The sequence below is a fragment of the Macaca nemestrina genome, chromosome 1, assembly GCF_043159975.1.
Source record: "Macaca nemestrina isolate mMacNem1 chromosome 1, mMacNem.hap1, whole genome shotgun sequence".
Lineage (NCBI taxonomy): Eukaryota > Metazoa > Chordata > Mammalia > Primates > Cercopithecidae > Macaca > Macaca nemestrina.
The window spans coordinates 171978579-171997278 of NC_092125.1; the positions used below are offsets into that span (position 1 = coordinate 171978579).

The 18700-nt window shown below is 38.9% G+C and overlaps 1 protein-coding gene across 1 annotated transcript in view; it reads left to right on the forward strand.

Annotated features, from left to right (window-relative positions):
• Positions 1–10951, forward strand: part of LOC105495166 (TM2 domain containing 1) — a 40040-nt gene extending 29089 nt beyond the window's left edge. The window contains exons 6-7 of the mRNA XM_011764427.2: positions 8475–8604; positions 10643–10951. Of these exons, the coding sequence (XP_011762729.1) occupies positions 8475–8585 (111 nt within the window). The 3' untranslated portion in view covers positions 8586–8604; positions 10643–10951. The remainder of the gene's footprint in view (positions 1–8474; positions 8605–10642) is intronic.
• The last annotated feature ends 7749 nt before the right edge of the window (positions 10952–18700 follow it).

Below are 18700 nucleotides of genomic sequence, written 5' to 3' on the forward strand. Positions count from 1 at the left end.
TTTTTTGATTGTATTTAAACCTCTTTCCTCATTCATGCAATCTGGGCTTTTTTTTTTTTTTTTTTTTTTTTTTTTTTTGAGGTGGAGTTTTGCTCTTGTCGTCCAGGATGGAGTACAGTGGTGCGATCTCGGCCCACTGCAACCTCTGCCTCCCAGGTTCAAGCGATTCTCCTGCCTCGGTCTCCCAAGTAGCTGGGATTACAGGCACATACCACTATGCCCAGCTAATTTTGTATTTTTAGTAGAGATAGGGTTTCACCATGTTGGTCAGGCTGGTCTCGAACTCCTGACCTCATGTGATCCGCCTGCCTTGGCCTCCCAAGGTGCTGGGATTACAAGTGTGAGCCATCATGCCTGACCTGGGCATTTTTAATTATACCAAAACCACTGATGTATATTCTGCAAAACAAAAGGAAAAGAAAGTCTCCTATGTTAAGTGGAGACAAACAGCCACAAATCAGAAAGATGAGGATGTGTGGAGGGAAAATGGAAATAAGTGTTATAATGTAGAAAGTTATTAGAAGTATGCTGGGTTCTTTCTTTGTCACAGTTTTTTAAAGATTCTGTTCATCATGGAAGAAATTACTTTTCATTCCTATTAATATAACAGAGTGGATTTCCTTAAAGGACTAGTAACCATGTAAGCAGCAGAAATTCAAAAAAGTAGCATAATGTCTGAAACATTTATGAATTTTATAAATACATTTAACAGACTGGTAAAGTATGTTTCATGAATTTGATATTTATTATATGCCACTCTAATACTATATGTACTGCTTTGTATTAGTTTTTAACTTTTAAACAATGGATTTGACTTTTCACTCATAATTTTTTGAGGAAAAATGACTTTTATTAATCTCCTATAGTACCAGTAGCATGTTAAACAGAGTATGCCCTCAAAAATTTTTGCTGATTTGGAACTGTATGCAGTATGCCTTATACAAATTGTGGCTTTGTGCCGAGTACAAGCAAGATGAGATGCTGAAAATGGTAGTTTTTAAAAAAGTCATTGTTTTCCTGTGGGACCTGTTTTAGTTCATTTGGGGCTATAACAAAACACTTTAGACTGTATTATTTCTTTCTTTTTTTTTTTTTTTTGAGACTGAGTCTTGCCCTATTGCCCAGGCTGGAGTACAGTGGTACAATCGTGGCACAATCTTGGCTCACTGCAATCTCTGCCTCCCAGGCTCAAGCGATTCTCATGCCTCAGCCTCCTGAGTAGCTGGGATTACAGGTGCTTACCACCACACCTGGCTAATTTTTGTATTTTTAGTAGAGACGGGGTTTCATCATGTTGGCCAGACTGGTCTTGAACTCCTGACCTCAAATGATCCACCCACCTTGGCCTCCCAAACTGCTGGGATTACAAGCATTAGCCACTGTGTGTGGCCTAGACTAGATTATTTCTAAATAATGGAAAATTATTTCTTATAGTTCTGGAGGCTGGGAAGTCCAGTATCAGGGCACCATCAGGTGTCTGGTAAGGGCTGTCTGCTTCATGGATGGTGCCTTCTATATGTGCCCACATGGTGTAAAGGATAAGGTCATGAATCCCATTAATGGATGGTGGAGCCCTAATGACTTAATAACTTTCCAAAGGCCCTGCCTCTTAGTATGAACACATAGGGGGTTAGACTTCAACATAGGAATTTTATAGGGACACAAATATTCAAAACATAATAGGGCTAAATTCCTAAATTTCACAGTGTCACTTGAGAGGTAATGAATAAAAATGAGAGTTGATGTGATAAACTATAAATTATGCCGTCATTGGAAATCGTTTTAGTGAGCACCAACTTAGGTATAATAACATGGGGTCCTTGCCCTAGAGGAACCTATGATCTTTTCCAGGAATAGTCTGATAATAGATTCCATTTATTTTTGGAAACAAAATATTTCCAGATAAATGCCTATAATCTCAGGACTTTGGGAGGCCTATGTGGGAGGATCAGTGGAGCCCAGGAGTTTCAGACCAGCCTGGGCAACACAGTGAGACTCCTTATCTACAAAAATTTTTTAAAAAATTTGCCAGGTGCGGTGGTGCATGCCTGTAGTTCCAGCTACTCAGGAGGCTGAGGTTGGAGGATCACTGGAGCCTGAGAGATCGATCAAGGTTGCAGAGTGAACTGTGATTGTAGTTCTACACTCTAGCCTAAGCAACAGAGTGCTTTTGCCTAAGCAAAAAATAATAATAATAATAATAATAATAAAATATTTCCTTGGGGACTGTAGGCCTAATAAACACTTTCCTTAATTTTTATCTTTTTAAAAATCTTTGCATTTTACAAACATTTTTAAAAGCCTAAGCTTTTCAGTTTAGACCAAAATATGGCCAAAGCTATGGAATCACCTCTGTGTGAGCCAGTTTGTTTGGTCAAAGACATAGCCTATCCCTTTTTGATCAAAAGAAGGACTAATAGCATAATTGCCATAGTCTACTACCAATGCTGGAAAAGGTGGTATACTTGATAGTTTGCTAGATGTAGGACAATAATACATAAAAACAGAGGACTTTTTTTTTTTTTTTGAGATGGAGTCTCACTCTGTTGCCCAGGCTGGAGTGCGGTGGCACGATCTCAGCTCACTGCAACCTCTGCCTCTCGGGTTCAAGCAATTCTATTGCCTCAGCCTCCCGAGTAGCTGGGATTACAGGCATGCACGACCGTGCCCGGCTAATTTTTAGTAGAGACGGGGTTTCACCATGTTAGCCAGGCTGGTCTCAAACTCCTGACCTCAGGTGATCCGCCTGGCTTGGCCTCCCACGGTGATGGGATTACAGGTGTGAGCCACCGCACCCAGCCACAGAGGAGTGTGTGTTTGTTTTTTTTTTTTGGGCGGAGGGGTAGGGAGACAGAGTCTCGCTCTGTTGCCCAGGCTGGAGTGCAGTGGCACGATCTTGGCTCACTGCAACCTCCGCCTCCTGGGTTCAAGTGATTCTCCTGCCTCAGCCTCCCGAGTAGCTGGGACTACAGGCATGCGCCACTGTGCCCAGTTAATTTTTGTATTTTTAGTAAAGACGGGATTTCACCAAGTTGGCCAGGATGGTCTCGATCTCTTGACCTCGTTACCCGCCTGCCTCGGCCTCCCAAAGTGCTCAGATTACAGGCGTGAGCCACTGTGCCTGGCCACAGAGGACATTTTATAGATACCAAATCCTTCAAATAGCTCCCTGTGTCATTATTTAACCCTGGTGTGATTTATTGGGAAAATAAATTGAAAAACTGAAGTGACTGATAATTTTCGTAAGTTTTACTCTGTCATGTGACCTTAATTAGGTAGATTTCACTTAGTTCACTTACCCTGTGGGTAGATTTTTTTTTAGTGCCTTTAAGAGGATTTTCAAAACAAAGAATATCTTTTTATTTTTTTGAGACGGAGTCTCACTCTGTAGCCCAGGCTGGAGTGCAGTGGCCGGATCTCAGCTCACTGCAAGCTCCGCCTCCCGGGTTCACGCCATTCTCCGGCCTCAGCCTCCCAGGTAGCTGGGACTACAGGCGCCCGCCACCTTGCCCGGCTAGTTTTTTGTATTTCTTAGTAGAGACGGGGTTTCACCGTGTTAGCCAGGATGGTCTCGATCTCCTGACCTCGTGATCCACCCGTCTCGGCCTCCCAAAGTGCTGGGATTACAGGCTTGAGCCACCGCGCCTGGCCACAAAGAATATCTTAAACTGGTTCTGAGACAAATCCCAAAGCTGTGTTTTCCTCAGGATGTAAATGTTGACTCTTATTCATGTCTTAAAGAATAGTGTTTATATTGGTCATTTATGATTAATATTAAGAATTATTTAAATCAAATGAAGTCAGGTGTTCTGAATGCATAAATTCTGGCACTGTGTAGGAATTTTGATAATTAAAATGTGACTAATCAGATGGTTTTAATAGCATCATCTTAAAATTAATCACACACAGATGTGAAATATGGATACAAAAATGTAGTCTGACTTTTAAGAAAGTATTAGTTATTTGGGGGAGTTGGGATGGATACAGGTTGCATTATCCTTTACTTGCAGACAGCTGAATCATTTGACTTTCATCACCAGATTGGTAGGTTTGCAGGAGATGATCTGATCTTGCTGATGTTATTGTTGGCATTCTTTGTATGGAGGAACTCAGAAGTCTTTTAGATAGAGAAAGCGTAGATTGATATAAATGCTCTTTTTTTTTCTTTCACTTCTTAATTCATTCATTACATTTGAAATTTATAAAATATTTGAGTTACCTAAGAAGCATGACTTCACTGACAGTGCTGTTAAATGAGGGGTCATATCAATTGCTAAAGTTGAGGTGATAAAGTACTTACTGGTAACCACATTTTTTTCCCTTTATTTGTAGTAGAATGCCACCTAAGTATATATAAACAAATTACATTTTACACTAACAAAATCAAAAGTTTATAAATTGCAAACATTAATACTATAACATTAATAAGTGCAAATAAGATAATAGCTTTTTTTGTACAGTAAAATATATATAACATAAACATTGCCACTTTAATCTTTAAGTGTACAGTTCAGTGGCATTAATTATGTTCAGAATATTTTACAACTGTCACCACTATTTCTAAAACTTTTTCATCACTCCAAAAATACTGTACCCCTTAAGTAATAGCTTCCTTCCCCTTCTCTTCCCACCTTCTGGTAACCTCTGTTATACTTTTTGTCTTTTTGAATTTGTCTGTTCTAAATTTTTGTTTTTACAAATAGAGACAGGATCTCACTTTGTTCCCTAGGCTGGTCTCAAACTCCTGGGCTCAATCTATCCTCCTGCCTCGGCCTCCCTAAGTGCTGGGATTACAGACATGAGACACTGTGCCCAGCCAGCTTCAGGATATTTCTTAGCAGAGAAATAAACTCATAATTTTAGGTTTCATATTCTGTTGTCTATGAACAAATGGACGTGGACATATTCACTGAGTAAAAAAATTACCAGTATTGGGATATTTTACTTTATTTTTTTAGAGACAGGGTCTTGCTCTGTTGCCCAGGCTGGAGTGCAGTGGCATGATCATAGCTCATTGCATCCTCGAATTCCTGGGTTCAAACAATCTTCCTGCCTCAACCTCCCATCCAGTATGGGATATTTTAAAAGATATGTAATTTTATAATTAATAATACAATAATATACTCATAATGAAATATGTTAGAATTGGCACATTATATATGTGTATGTGGGTGCTTATAAAAGATATGTAATTTTATAATTAATAATACAATAATATACTCAATGAAATATGTTAGAATTGGCACATTATATATGTGTATGTGGGTGCTTACAGGTTTTATTAAAAAATGGGGTTTTTATTTATTAATAAAACAGGTTTTATTATTTATTAATTTTTTCTTTGAGATAGAGCCTCATTCTGTTGCCCAAGTTGGAGTGGAGTGGTATGATATCAGCTCACTGAAACCTCTGCCTCCTGGGTTCAAGTAATTCTCATGCCTCAGCCTCCCTAGTAGTAGCTGGGATTACAGGTGTGCACCACAATGCCCAACTAATTCTTGTATTTTTTTTTTTTTTTTTTGTAGATACTGGGTTTTGCCATGTTGGCCAGACTGGTCTTGAACTCCTGGCCTCAAGCAGTCCTCCCGCCTTGGCCTCCCAAAGTGCTGGGATTACAGGCGTGAGCCACTACACCCTGTCTTAGGTTTTATTTTATTTTATTTTTTAAATTTGGCAAAGGAATATGGATCTAAATAGTTGAGAAATCTTTATAGCTGATCTTTTTTTTTTTTTTTTTTTTAAAGTAAATAAAACAGTTTCTTGTGTGACCAGATAGTTCATAGAAAAGTGTGTTGATGATACTTTGTAGTGGCTTAAGCTGAGGTCTTTGTATCTAAATCTTGTAGTCATAGAAGACATTAAAACTTTAAAAATACTGTACCGATCAGCTTATTCTATTCTTCATTATAATCAATAAGAAAAATTGAGATCCAGGAAGGAATAAATTATTGGATCCTGCAGCTAGTTATAGAAAGAGACAGCTCTCTCTTCCAAGTTTTCCTTTCAGTTTAGTGCTTTACCACACTGACTTAATTTGGTTATTTAAATAGGGTTGCGTTCTGTCATCCAGGCTGGAGTGCAGTGGTGTGATCATAGCTCACTGCAACCTTGAACTCTTGGGCTCAAGCAATCCTCCTACCTTAGCCTCTCGAGTAGCTGAGACTACAAGTGCACGCCATGGCACCTGGCTAATATTTTGTTTTCATTTTTTTTTTGTAGAGGCAAAGTTCTTGCTTTTTTGCCCACACTGGTCTCAAACTTCTGGCTTCAAGCAGTCTTCCTGCCTTGGCCTCCCAGAGTGTGGGGATTATAGTTAATTTTTATGTAAATTCATAAAAAAGTGTCAAGCCAAATCAATTTAATCTTTAACAAGTAAGTCAATGTGCATAATAGCACCTGACATGGTGTGTGGCACATACGTGCTTTGTAAGTACTACTTGAATATTAACGTGTAGTTCACTAGAATAAGTTCCCTGTTAGCAGAGATGGTATTTTATTCACTGTGTATAATGTCTAGCATAGAACCTGGAATATCATAGGATTAAATATTTGTTGAATAGTTTTAAGATCAAATTTATTTTTAAAATGAGGAATGCTTTATGGCAGTGTCCTTCGATTTTAAAAACAAAGTCCATACTCTCCATATATTTTTAAATTGACATTTAAGTTTTCTATCATAAGTTTAAATAGTTGCAAAGGATATAACTTCTAGTCTGCAAATATTTACATATTGAAATAAAAGTGTTACATCAATTTTGAAATGTCTCCAACATAATATAAACATAGGATTTTAAATATCACCTACTTTAAAAAGATGTGCGTGAACTCTTCACTATTATAATTTTTACGTTGCTTCTTTTCTTCCTTTATTTTTATTTCTCTTCTACAGAATTTTATCCTAATATAATACAGTTTTATGTTTAAAAGCTTCCTACTAGGCTGGGCACGTTGGCTCATGCCCTAATCCCAGCACTTTGGGAGGCCAAAGCAGGCAGATCAGTTGATGTTCTTAACCATTATCCTAGTACTGGGAGTTTGAGACCAGCCTGTTCAACATAGTGAAACCCTGTCTCTACAAAAAAATACAAAAACAAAATTAGCTGGGCGTGATGGCGCACACCTGAGGTCCCAGCTACTTGGGAGGCTGAGGTGAGAGGATCGCTAGAGCCCAGGAGGGGGAGGTTGCAGTGAGTCAAGATCATGCCACTGCACTCCAGCCTGGGTGACTGAGATCCTGTATCCAAAAAAAAAAAAAAAAAAAAAAGAAATCTTCCTACTAATCATCTTATTCATTAAAATTAAAATATTTAAAAATTTTCTGTGATTTTTTTTTTTGGATTGTCATTATAATAATGATACACAGTTGATCAAAACAGCATAAACATGTTGCAAATTATTTTTAAGCAAAAAGATGTAAAATGTTATTGGAAATGCATCTTTGGAACAGATACAGCAGAATGTATTTTTGGACCTTTGAGTAAAGGATCGTTCCCTAAATCCAATATTTTGAGTTATCCCTTTGTTTGGCACTTCAGAGGCTTTCACACCTCAGGGAAATAGTCCATCATAAGACTCGGGGTATCCTGGATGGTAGGTATGCTTTACTGTTAACAAGTGGGAGAAATGACCACAGTGAGGAGAAGTGGGAAGGGAAACTGACAGGATGCTTCCACTGTAGCATGGTATCAGGCAGATTTGTTTTACAAAGAGTATTTAGGGAATTAAGATCTCAAGATTGATTTCCCCTCTGGGCCCACATACACCTTGGTAAATCTTTGTCCACCTTTAAGGCTACAGTTTGAAGATTGCTACCTTAGAGGATAATTTATAGAGATTACGTTAACTAGATTGTCACATATGTGATTAAGTGGACAAGATGATGGTAGTGAACGTGTATTGTTTTTCCTACCTCTTCCTTTTCCATTCCAGGTGGTTCTGGCAGGACTGTCAATGATACTACCTCATCTCCCACAGGCAGCCTGGCCTGGCCTGGCCAATCATTAAATCTATTCCCATGGATATAGTAGGTTTGTCCCCAGTAGGCATAAAAACCAAGCAGATCAATAAAAGTCTTTCCCTGGAATTGGTATATAAACATTGGGGAAGAAAATTTTACTTTCTTTATTAGGAGCTGCTGAGCTGGGAATATGTGACTCTCGAGCTGTTGGCAATTAGTTAGAGTGCCACTCTGCAGAATGAAGACAAGCAGAGCTAAGCAAGGAGGCAGGGAAGCCAAGGGCCTCAGGGAGCACAGAATTCAGTCCTTGGTGCCCGCAGCTTTTCTTTTGATCCTTTGAGCTATCCCAGCATTCTTTTCAGGTACATGAGCCACTAAATTACCTGTTTTTGCTTAGGTTAGAGCTGGATTTCTGTTGCTTCTGAAATACTTTTATTAACAACTGAGAAAAGTAAACTCAAAGTGTTGTGAAATATCTTCTGTAAAATGAATAATTTTGAAATTTTGTCTCTTTTAGATTGTTGGACCTTCAGATGGAAGTAGTTACATCATAGATTACTATGGAACCAGGCTGACAAGACTAAGTATTACTAATGAAACATATAGAAAAACGCAATTATATCCATAAATATTTTTTAAAAGAAACAGTAAGTGATATATATATATATATAATATAGTAGTATATTATTCATATAAAATTATGAGAATTTTAGGACCATAGAAAATTTTAAGAGACCATATAAACCTCTCAGGTCCCCCTATGCCTGAAGCATCTTCAATCCTTTGAAAAGCATTTTAGTCCACGCTTATGGCTCCTACGGTTCCCACTTCAGACTCTTTGCAGTGCATATGGTTAAAGGACAAAGTTCACAAAAAAGTAACATCAAAGCAAAAAGGCATTTATTATATGATGGTTATGATGAAAGTATGTGCTGTAAATAGTTCAGTATAGCAGATATTTCTGCTGCCCATCCCTCTAAGGGTCAGTATAATCTTTAACTTCCTTCTTTGGTTCTCCTTCCCTGAAACTGAAAATAGATACTGATAGAGTCCAAAGCCTGAATTCCCTGTAAGTCCTTCTTCTAACCTGAAGTTTGGCTCTGCCCATAAGAATTATTAATTGGCCTCAGCTTTATCTTTTTTTTTTTGGAGACTGAGTCTTGCTCTGCCGCCCAGGCTGGAGTGCAGTGGCTCAATCTCGGCTCATTGCAACGTCTGCCTCCCAGGTTCAAGCAATTCTCATGCCTCAGCCTCCCCAGTAGCTGGGACTATAGGCACACACCACCATGCCCGGGTAACTTGTATTTTTAGTAGATACAGGGTTTCGCCATTTTAGTCAGGCTAGTCTCGAACTCTTCAGGTAATCCACCTGCCTCGGCCTCCCAAAGTGCTGGGATTATAGGCTTGAGCCACTGTGCCTGGCTGGCCTCAGCTTTAAATAAGTGATAAATCTGCTGAAGTCAGAGATACCATCCTTTTTCCTGGTTCAACTCTGGTTTTCTAGAACTCTGCTACTACAAGGTTTTTAAAATCTCAATTACCATACATTAGTCTATTCTAACAATCTTCCAATAGTGCAAATTTTACTCAGGATTTTGGTAGAATATCAGGAAAACCATTTCCTGGTATAATTATTCTCTGTAATAGAGAAATCCTATATATCATGTAAGGTGAAGGGTAGCTTTTATGTAATAGTTCACTTTGAACTGTCTAGCAGCTGTCTAGCAGCTTTCATAGACACAGACAGGCAGAGAGAAATACAGGGTAGATATCTTAACCATTATCCTAGTTCTAGGGTTTTCAGTCAACTCTGTCTCAAAGACTGCTTCTAGAGGCCAGCAAGAGAATAGACATTTGTTTTCTGTCTTGTAGAACAGAAACAGGATATGAAGTATACTTTTGCCCTTTAGGTGGATTTTTTTCTTTTCTAACAGTAAAATTATGGATATGCCTTGTAGTTATTGTCATGGGATTGAACAGTGACACACCCTCAAGATGTAAGGAATTTATTCAACTGATTGTCCAAAAGGTTTTCGAAATCTTATAAACTATAAGTCTTTGAACCTTAAAATTAAAATAAAGCTTAGAGATCCATCTACATCTTCTTAACCAGGAAAAAAAATCGAGAGCTAAGGAAATTGAGACTAAGACACACAACTGATTAGTCAAAAGTGAAACTAGAATCTAGGTCTTCCATACATTCTGTTACATGGTTGTTCTCTTTCTCCCATCCTACCCCAGCTCCAGTCAACTGTATCATTTTGTATTAGGCATTTTTGTTTTGGAAATTGTTTCTCCTGTCTTATGAGAAGGATTGTGTAGTTTCATGTAACTTTTATTATTCATACTGTAAATTGTGTCTCTTTCAAAAGTAGATTGTTTCTAAACCATAGTGTGTAAAAATTAAGCAAATGTAATTTTAAGAGGAATCTCATTATTTGTAGCCTATTATGTAAACATTTAGGTGGGATTCCAGAGTCAGATTTGAAACTTAAAACTTGAAGGGCCCATTAGGAAGGCCAATATCTGCATTATCACTCATGTAATCTCTGCATTATACAGAAGTGCTCCAAGAGTGAGAAAAAAATATATTGAGCAAATGAAATGTTAAAATGTACATCTGCAATAACCTCATTCGACTATTAAAAAATATTGTGTTTTAACTATTTCTTTTTTCTGTTTTAGGATTTGAGCGTCCTTGATTTTAATAGAGAACTTCTAGTGTCTGGATTTAAAGATTTCTCTTTTTCATTCATATACCATTTTATGAGTTCTGTATAATTTTTTGTGGTTTTTGTTTTGTTGATTTAGTTAAAAGTATATTATTGTGAGATTTATTTAATAGGACTTCCTTTGAGAGCTGTATAATAGTGTTTCTCAGGCTTCTGTCTCTGTGAGAGATAGCTTATTACTCTGTTACTCTTTAATCTTTTACAAAGGCAAGTTGCCACTTGTCATTTTGTTTCTGAAAAATAAAAGTATAACTTATTCACATTTTTAGTGCTTTGTTATTGAGAAAATCTTCTTAAATGTTGAATGTAGCTGTCTTACCCATTTTGATCCTTCAAAGCAGTTAATCTGTGGTGTGAACAAATACCATTTATATTGCCTGGGGCTTCAGTCCTGTGTATGACACCCACCTGTTTTTCTGCAGCTTTCAGATCTGTCTTTGCCTTGGTGTCCAGGGAGCTAAAGATCATTAGGGAGTCTGTGAAACCTTGAGGCAACATATACACTTCTGGCATTGATTCAGGCCTCTGAAGTGTGAACTCTTTCCTTTTTTGCTTTGGGAGTGCTACACTAGCTTTTGGAAGACCAGATGCTGACTCATCGAGCTCACTGCAGTTATAGTTGAAGCTGGATGGACAAGGTGGGAGCACCAAACAACAGATGATTAATGTCTTCCATCTGTGAGCAGCAGCGGGCAGATGCCAGCACAGGTGCCTTAAGTGATGTACCAGTGTCTGAAAAAAGCAGCACCTGTATGTTAGCACTGGTTTTTCTTACCATGCTTAGAGGGGTTTTAAGAAGATGGAAATACATGAAATGTTACGTCCCAGAATACTATCCCACTTTTTCTTTAGGAACAGGCATACCAGTTTCAAAATTACTAGTGTCGGTGCTCCTCAAGAGTAAAAACCATAATTTTTTGTCACATTTTCCTCAAAAGTGGACAGTATAGTATAATTAGCTTCATCATATGTAAATCATTCAGTAGTAACTTCTCAAGTTGGTGGGAGATTTTTAAATATTAATATATGAAATGAATTTGGTTGCCCCCCTAATGTACACCAGGAATATCTCTTTGATTTGTTCAAAGAGATGTTTGAACAAGTTTGCCTGTCCACCAAGTGAGAGGCCTGATCTATATGGGGGAATGCAGGAGTGAACAAAATCCCCGCCCTTTAGAAGTTTATATTCTCTTGTGACTTACTGTTTCACCGTGATATTTTTGGTCATAGTTAAACTGGTTGGTAGATACCATTTTCTAGTGTCCCTGAGTTCCTTTAGGTTGCGGACAGTGCTTTGTAGTATCATCTAAGCCCAAATGATACTTTAGTATCATCTAAGCCCAGACTAAGTCATGTTTCCACAGTCGGATTAGTTCAACTATATAAGAAATACCTACTCGGGAGGCTGAAGCAGAAGAATCACTTAAACCCTGGAGGCGGAGGTTGCAGTGAGCTGAGATTGTGCCAATGCACTCGAGCCTGGGTGACAGAGCGAGACTCTGTCTCAAAAAAAAAAAAGAAAAGAAAAGAAAAAAAGAAATACCTGCAGTCAAATTTTGAAAAGTAATCTTGATCCTTGCATAATAGCTACAGTCATGAGCTTGGCCAGGCAGTAAGTCTGTTTCAAAGCAGGTGATGCTAAAAAGTATTTATTCAAATAAGCTATACTTTTAAAGGGTTGTTGAGGAAGTACAGAAACAAAGTCCCTTCACAATACATTATTAAGCCTTTAGACTTTATTTTCACTTTAGTTTCCTAAATTTACAACAAGAACACTTCTAGTTTGCCTAATTCTGTTGCCTAATACGTAATTCTTTAACAGATTTTTTAATAAACTCATGTGAATGCATTTAAATTCTTTGTCAACTTTTTTTTCTTTCACTGAGCACTATTATGACAATTTGTTAGTAGTATGTATGAATATGAATTATATGTTAAACCCTCGGTGTCCGATGTTTTATATGTTAACCCTGGTTTTAGATCAGTGACCGAAATTGTGAGATGGATTAGCTCAGTCATTCTTTATTACTGCTAAGCCTTTTAAGGCAGAATGGGAAGGATTCTTTCAATCCTATAGAAACGTTTAGTACCTTGTAGCAGTGATGTACAAATGATACTGCTTTTGCCTAAAGGATTAGTATAATTTCCAGAAGTACCTATGTACCCAGAAATATTCCTTACTTCAAAGATTCTGTTTTGTCTGTGGCCAGGATTTGTTCATGGAACTGCTAAGAGTATAAAAGAAATAGTGGTTTGGGGTTTGTTTTTTTTGTTTTTGTTTTTGCCAATGGAGTTTCACTCTTGTTGCCCAGGCTGGAGTGCAATGGCACAATCTTGGCTCACTGCAACCTCCATTCTCCCGGGTTCAAACGATTCTCCTGCCTCAGCCTCCCAAGTAGCTGGGATTATAGACACGTGCCACCACACCCCACTAATTTTTGTATCTTAGATGGGATTTCACCATGTTGGCCAGGCTGGTCTTGAACTCCTGGCCTGAAGCAATCCTCCCGCCTTGGCCTCCCAAAGTGTTGGGATTACAGGCATGAGCCACCACACCCCACCTGATAGATATATTTAAAAGGAAAAGGTAGGATGCCATATTAGAGGTCTGGCATCCAAGCAGCATGGGATGATAAGAAAAGCATAGATATATTCTGAGTCCTGAGTTTGCATTCTGTTTCTTGTCACTTATTTTGTGTGTATTGAACACATTTTAAAAGAACGGGATAATGGCCTCAAGTACTGGTGAGGTCTGTCTGGAACTTGCAAGAGGACTGCACGCTGGGCTATATAGTATGGTGGTTTCTAAAATAAAATGCCAGTGGGCTCAAAAATCTCTTTGACAAAAGGAGGATAAGACACTTCGTTTGGCCAGGCTGGTCTTGAACTCCTGACGTCAAGATATGTTTTTCATATCTCCATTATCTTTATCCATATCTGCAGTTACTGGATGTAATATGGGCCAAAAATGTCTTTTTTTAAATCAAGAATTAGTCTTATTGGCAGCTTCACTCCTTTAAGATTCTATGTAAGAAAAAGTGGAAATGTTACAGATTTTGTTTTTGTTGCTTTTTCATCTAAAGTTCACTGGAGATATTTAATAAGTTTTAAAATGTTGCTGTGAGGCAGCTGATCAGCCTACTTTTCAGCCTAAATTATGGTTAATTGCAAGCAGTCACTATGCATACAACAGAGTGTTGCTTTTAACCTGTCAATATTATCAGAATATGCCAAGCATGTGGAGATTACAACTTGAAAAATGATCAAGGTTAGAGCTATTTGGGCTGCATATGCCAAAGAAAAACGTTTTACCAGAATACTCTAGACTAAAGTGTGGTGTTTGGAACTTTTTATCACGTGAAGTAATTTTGTATTTAAGATGCTATGATTATGAAGGCTCAAGATCCTATCTTTGATTTTTAGAAAAACCTCAAAATTCGACTGATTCTGAATAGATACTGTAATTCACCTATTATTGTGCTATGAGAAACATTAAGGAGAATGGCGTGACTTCTCTGTGTGATTTGTCACTGAGGCAAACTATTGGAGTGAAATGGTTCAAGACATAACAAAAATTGTTTTTAATAAGTGTTTTGAAGGCTGGGCGTGGTGGCTCTTGGCTCTAATCCCAGCACTTTGGGAGGCCGAGGCGGGCGGATCACGAAGTCAGGAGATCGAGACCATCTTGACTAACACAGTGAAACTCCGTCTCTACTAAAAATACCAAAAATTAGCTGGGCATGGTGGCGGGCGCCTGTAGTCCCAGCTACTCGGGAGGCTGAGGCAGGAGAATGGTGTGAACCCGGGAGGCGGAGGTTGCAGTGAGCCGAGAACGTGCCACTGCACTGCAGCCTGGGCAACAGAGCGAGACTCCGTCACACACACACACACACACACACACACACACACACACACACACACACACACAAAAGTGTTTTGAACCTTTTAAAAGGTATTCAAAAGAAGTAAATTTGGCTGGGCGCGGTGGCTCAAGCCTGTAATCCCAGCACTTTGGGAGGCCGAGACGGGCGGATCACGAGGTCAGGAGATGGAGACCATCCTGGCTAACACGGTGAAACCCCGTCTCTACTAAAAAATACAAAAAAAAAAAAAACAAAACAAAACAAAAAACAAACTAGCCAGGCGAGGTGGCGGGCGCCTGTAGTCCCAGCTACTCAGGAGGCTGAGGCAGGAGAATGGAGTGAACCCGGGAGGAGGAGCTTGCAGTGAGCTGAGATCCGGCCACTGCACTCCAGCCTGGGTGACAGAGCAAGACTCCGTCTCAAAAAAAAAAAAAAAAAAGCAGGCCGGGCGCGGTGGCTCAAGCCTGTAATCCCAGCACTTTGGGAGGCTGAGACGGGCGGATCACGAGGTCAGGAAATCGAGACCATCCTGGCTAACACGGTGAAACCCCGTCTCTACTAAAAAAATACAAAAAACTAGCCGGGCGAGGTGGCGGGCGCCTGTAGTCCCAGCTACTCAGGAGGCTGAGGCAGGAGAATGGCGTGAACCCGGGAGGCAGAGCTTGCAGTGAGCCGAGATCTGGCCACTGCACTCCAGCCTGGGCGGCAGAGCGAGACTCCGTCTCAAAAAAAAAAAAAAAAAAAAAAAAAAAAAAAAGCAAATTTATTGTTTATTCATTCTCAGCTATTTATTGACCTACTATGCACCTCTTCTGCTCTTGTCCTCCTACATTATATTCTCCACACAGCAGCCAAAATGATAAAAAATAAATGAGAACATGCCACTGTTCTGCTTATTCTCCAGTGGCTTCTGTCATGCTTCAAATGTGCCATATCGATTCCTTTTTTTTTTTTTTTTTCCCATAGAGACAGGGCTTCACTATGTTGGTCAGGTTGGTCTTGCACTCTCGGCCTCAACCATGCCTCCTGCCTCAGCCACCCAAAGTGCTGGGATTACAGGCCACCAGCCTGAGCACCCAACCCAATTTCTACATCAATTTTTTTTTTTTTTTTTTTTTTTTTTTTTTTTTTTTTTAGAGCCTTGCTCTGTTGCCCAGGCTAGAGTGCAGTGGCACGTGACCTTGGCTCACTGCAACCTCCACCTCCTGGTTTCAAGCAATTCTCCAGCCTTAGCCTCCTGAGTAGCTGGGATTACAGGGACATGCCACCACGCTCGACTAATTTTTGTATTTTTAGTAGCGATGGGGTTTCACCATATTGGCCAGGCTGGTCTTGAACTCCTGACGTCAAGTGATCCACCCGCCTCGGCCTCCCAAAGTGCTAGGATCACAGGCGTGAGCCACCCCACAAGGTCTAGCTCGAGATTTTTTACTTGCTCTTTCATTTGCCTGGAGGACTCTTTCCTATGTTATATGACGTGCTTCCTTAGTCAGGGCTCTGCTCAAATATTTTATAAACATTAAAATTCTCTCTTTGAATGGGTGGTTTCTAGAGGTGGTTCCTGATAAAAGATCAGGGAGTAGATTATTAGAAATAATTAAAGGAAGCTACTAAATTGCCTATTATTTGCTATGTACTCTCCTGACCTGATTATCTCACTTAATCCCTATAAATCACCTCATGAGACAGGACAATTAGTTTCCCTTCCAGTGATAAAGGTCTTTTATGCTGTAGATATCATTGGCTAGCCCTTAACATGTTAACGGAAGCTTTAGTTAAATATTGTGCCCCTCTGCGGAACTCAGGCTAGTTTCTGATTCAGTTTTTTAATATCCACCCACCTATTCATCCAAGTATACCATAAAGGGTAATGCTTAAATTCATGGACTTTAGGATCAGACACACCTGCCACTTCTTAAGACCAAACTCTTTGGATCTTAGTTTCTTAATTCTTAAAATGGAGATGTTAGTATCCTTCCCATGCAGTTGTCATAGGGTTAAGTAATATATTCCACAGCGTGTGGCACACAGTATGTAATAACTGATTGTTTTTAAGATTTTTGTATTTTTTATCTTATGTACTTCCAATGCTCCTACAAGGTCAGTACAGCCATTTATATATCCATATTATATACATAATTAAACTGAAGGTTAGAGAGATCAAATATCTTGAGTAAGATTACACAGCCAGCAAATGACACTTAAAACCAGGTTTGTGACTCCTAAGCCCATCCTCCTAATCACTATACTATATCACCTCCCTTTTATGCCCTCTCTGGGTGGACAACTGGCCATATATCTGTCTCATGTTTTAATAATTTCCCCACTGGAGTTTGTCATCAAAAAGGAAAGACAATCTTAGAAAAGCCTAATGGCTTCATTTTAAAAAGAATATTCTGGGTGCAGTGGTTCATGCCTATAATCCCAGCACTTTGGGAGGCTGAGGCGGGTGGATCACCTGACGTCAGGAGTTCTAGACCAACCTGACCAACATGGCGAAACCCCTGTCTCTGCTATAAATAAAGAATTAGCGAGACGTGGTGGCACATGCCTGTAATCTCAGATACTTGGGAGACTGAAGCAGGAGAATCGCTTGAACCCAGGAGGCGGAGGTTGCAGTGAGTCAAGCTTGCGTCAGTGCACTCCAGACTGGGCAACAAGAGCCAAACTCCATCTCTAAATAAATAAATAAATAAAATATTCTATTGAGGTATGTATACAATGCCCAAATCTTAAGTATAAAACTTGATAAATTTCTGCCTGTGTACACACCCATTTAACCCCCATCCAGTTCAAGATAACATTTCTAGCACTCCAGAAAATTCTCTTGTATTCCTTCCTAGTCAGCAACCACCCCTCATGGATATCACTCTTTTATGAGTCTATCACCATAGATTTGTTTTGCCTGTTTTAGAACTTCGTATGTTTGGCTTCTTTCACTCATTATTATGGTAGAGTATTCCATTGTATGAATGTACCAAAAATATTTATCGAGTCTACTGTTGCCAGAGCTGTGAGATAATAAATATGTTATTTTAAGCCACTAAGTTTATGGTAATTTGTTATAACAGCAATAGGAAACTAATACAGTTGTTATGTTCAAAGTGAGTTTCTTATAGGCAGTTATATTGTTGGATCATTTTTCCCCTATTCTGCTAATCTCTGTCTTTTAATTAGTGTATTTAGGCCACTTGCACTTAAATTAATTATTGATATATTGAGGCTTAAGTTTGCCATTTTATTACTTCTTTACTGTTTCCTCCCTCTGTTTTTCATTCTTCTGTTTTTCCTTTTTGCCTTCTGGGCATTACTTGAATTTAAAAAAATTAATTTTCCTCTATTTATAATGCTTTTGAGCATATTGCCCTACATAATTTTTTTTAGTGATCTCTCTAACCATTGCAATATAGATATGTAATTTATCACCCTCTACTGGTGTCAACACTTTACCCCTTTAAGTATCGAAAGCTTACTTCCATTTAGGTCCCTTTGTGCTTCCCATTTCTAAAATACAGTTGTCTCAAGTATTTCCTCTACATATATTGAGCACCACCATATCAGATAGTGTTACAAATTTTGCCTCACTTAGTAGCACCTGTAGGCTATTTAAAAATTTTTTTTCTCTGGGTTTCTGTGGCTCACACCTGTAATCCCAGCTACTCCAGGAGCTAAGAGAATCACTTGAATCCAGGAGGCAGAGGTTGCAGTGAGCCGAGATCACACTACATTGTATTCCAGCCTGGGAGACAGAGTGAGTAAGACTCAACCTCAAATAAAAAAATTTTGCTTCACCTACCAAATATGATGTAAGAAACTTATGAAGGGAAGTTAGTCTGCTATATTTACCCAATATTTATCCATTCTGTTCTTGTTCTTTTAATTTCCAAAGTTCCCAGCCTTATTCTGTTATTTTCTTTCTGTTTGGAGAGTTTACTTTAGCTATTCTTGAAGGGTGAGTTTAATGGCAACTAATTTTCTTAGTTTTCCTTCATGTGTGAATAACTTTATTCCCCTTTCATTTCTGAAGGATAATGTCACCAGATATAAGATGCATAACTGAAAGTTCTTTTCTTTCAGCACTTGAAAACTGTTGTGTCATTTCTTCCTGGCCTTTATGGTTTCAGATGAAAAATCCATCCTCTTACTAA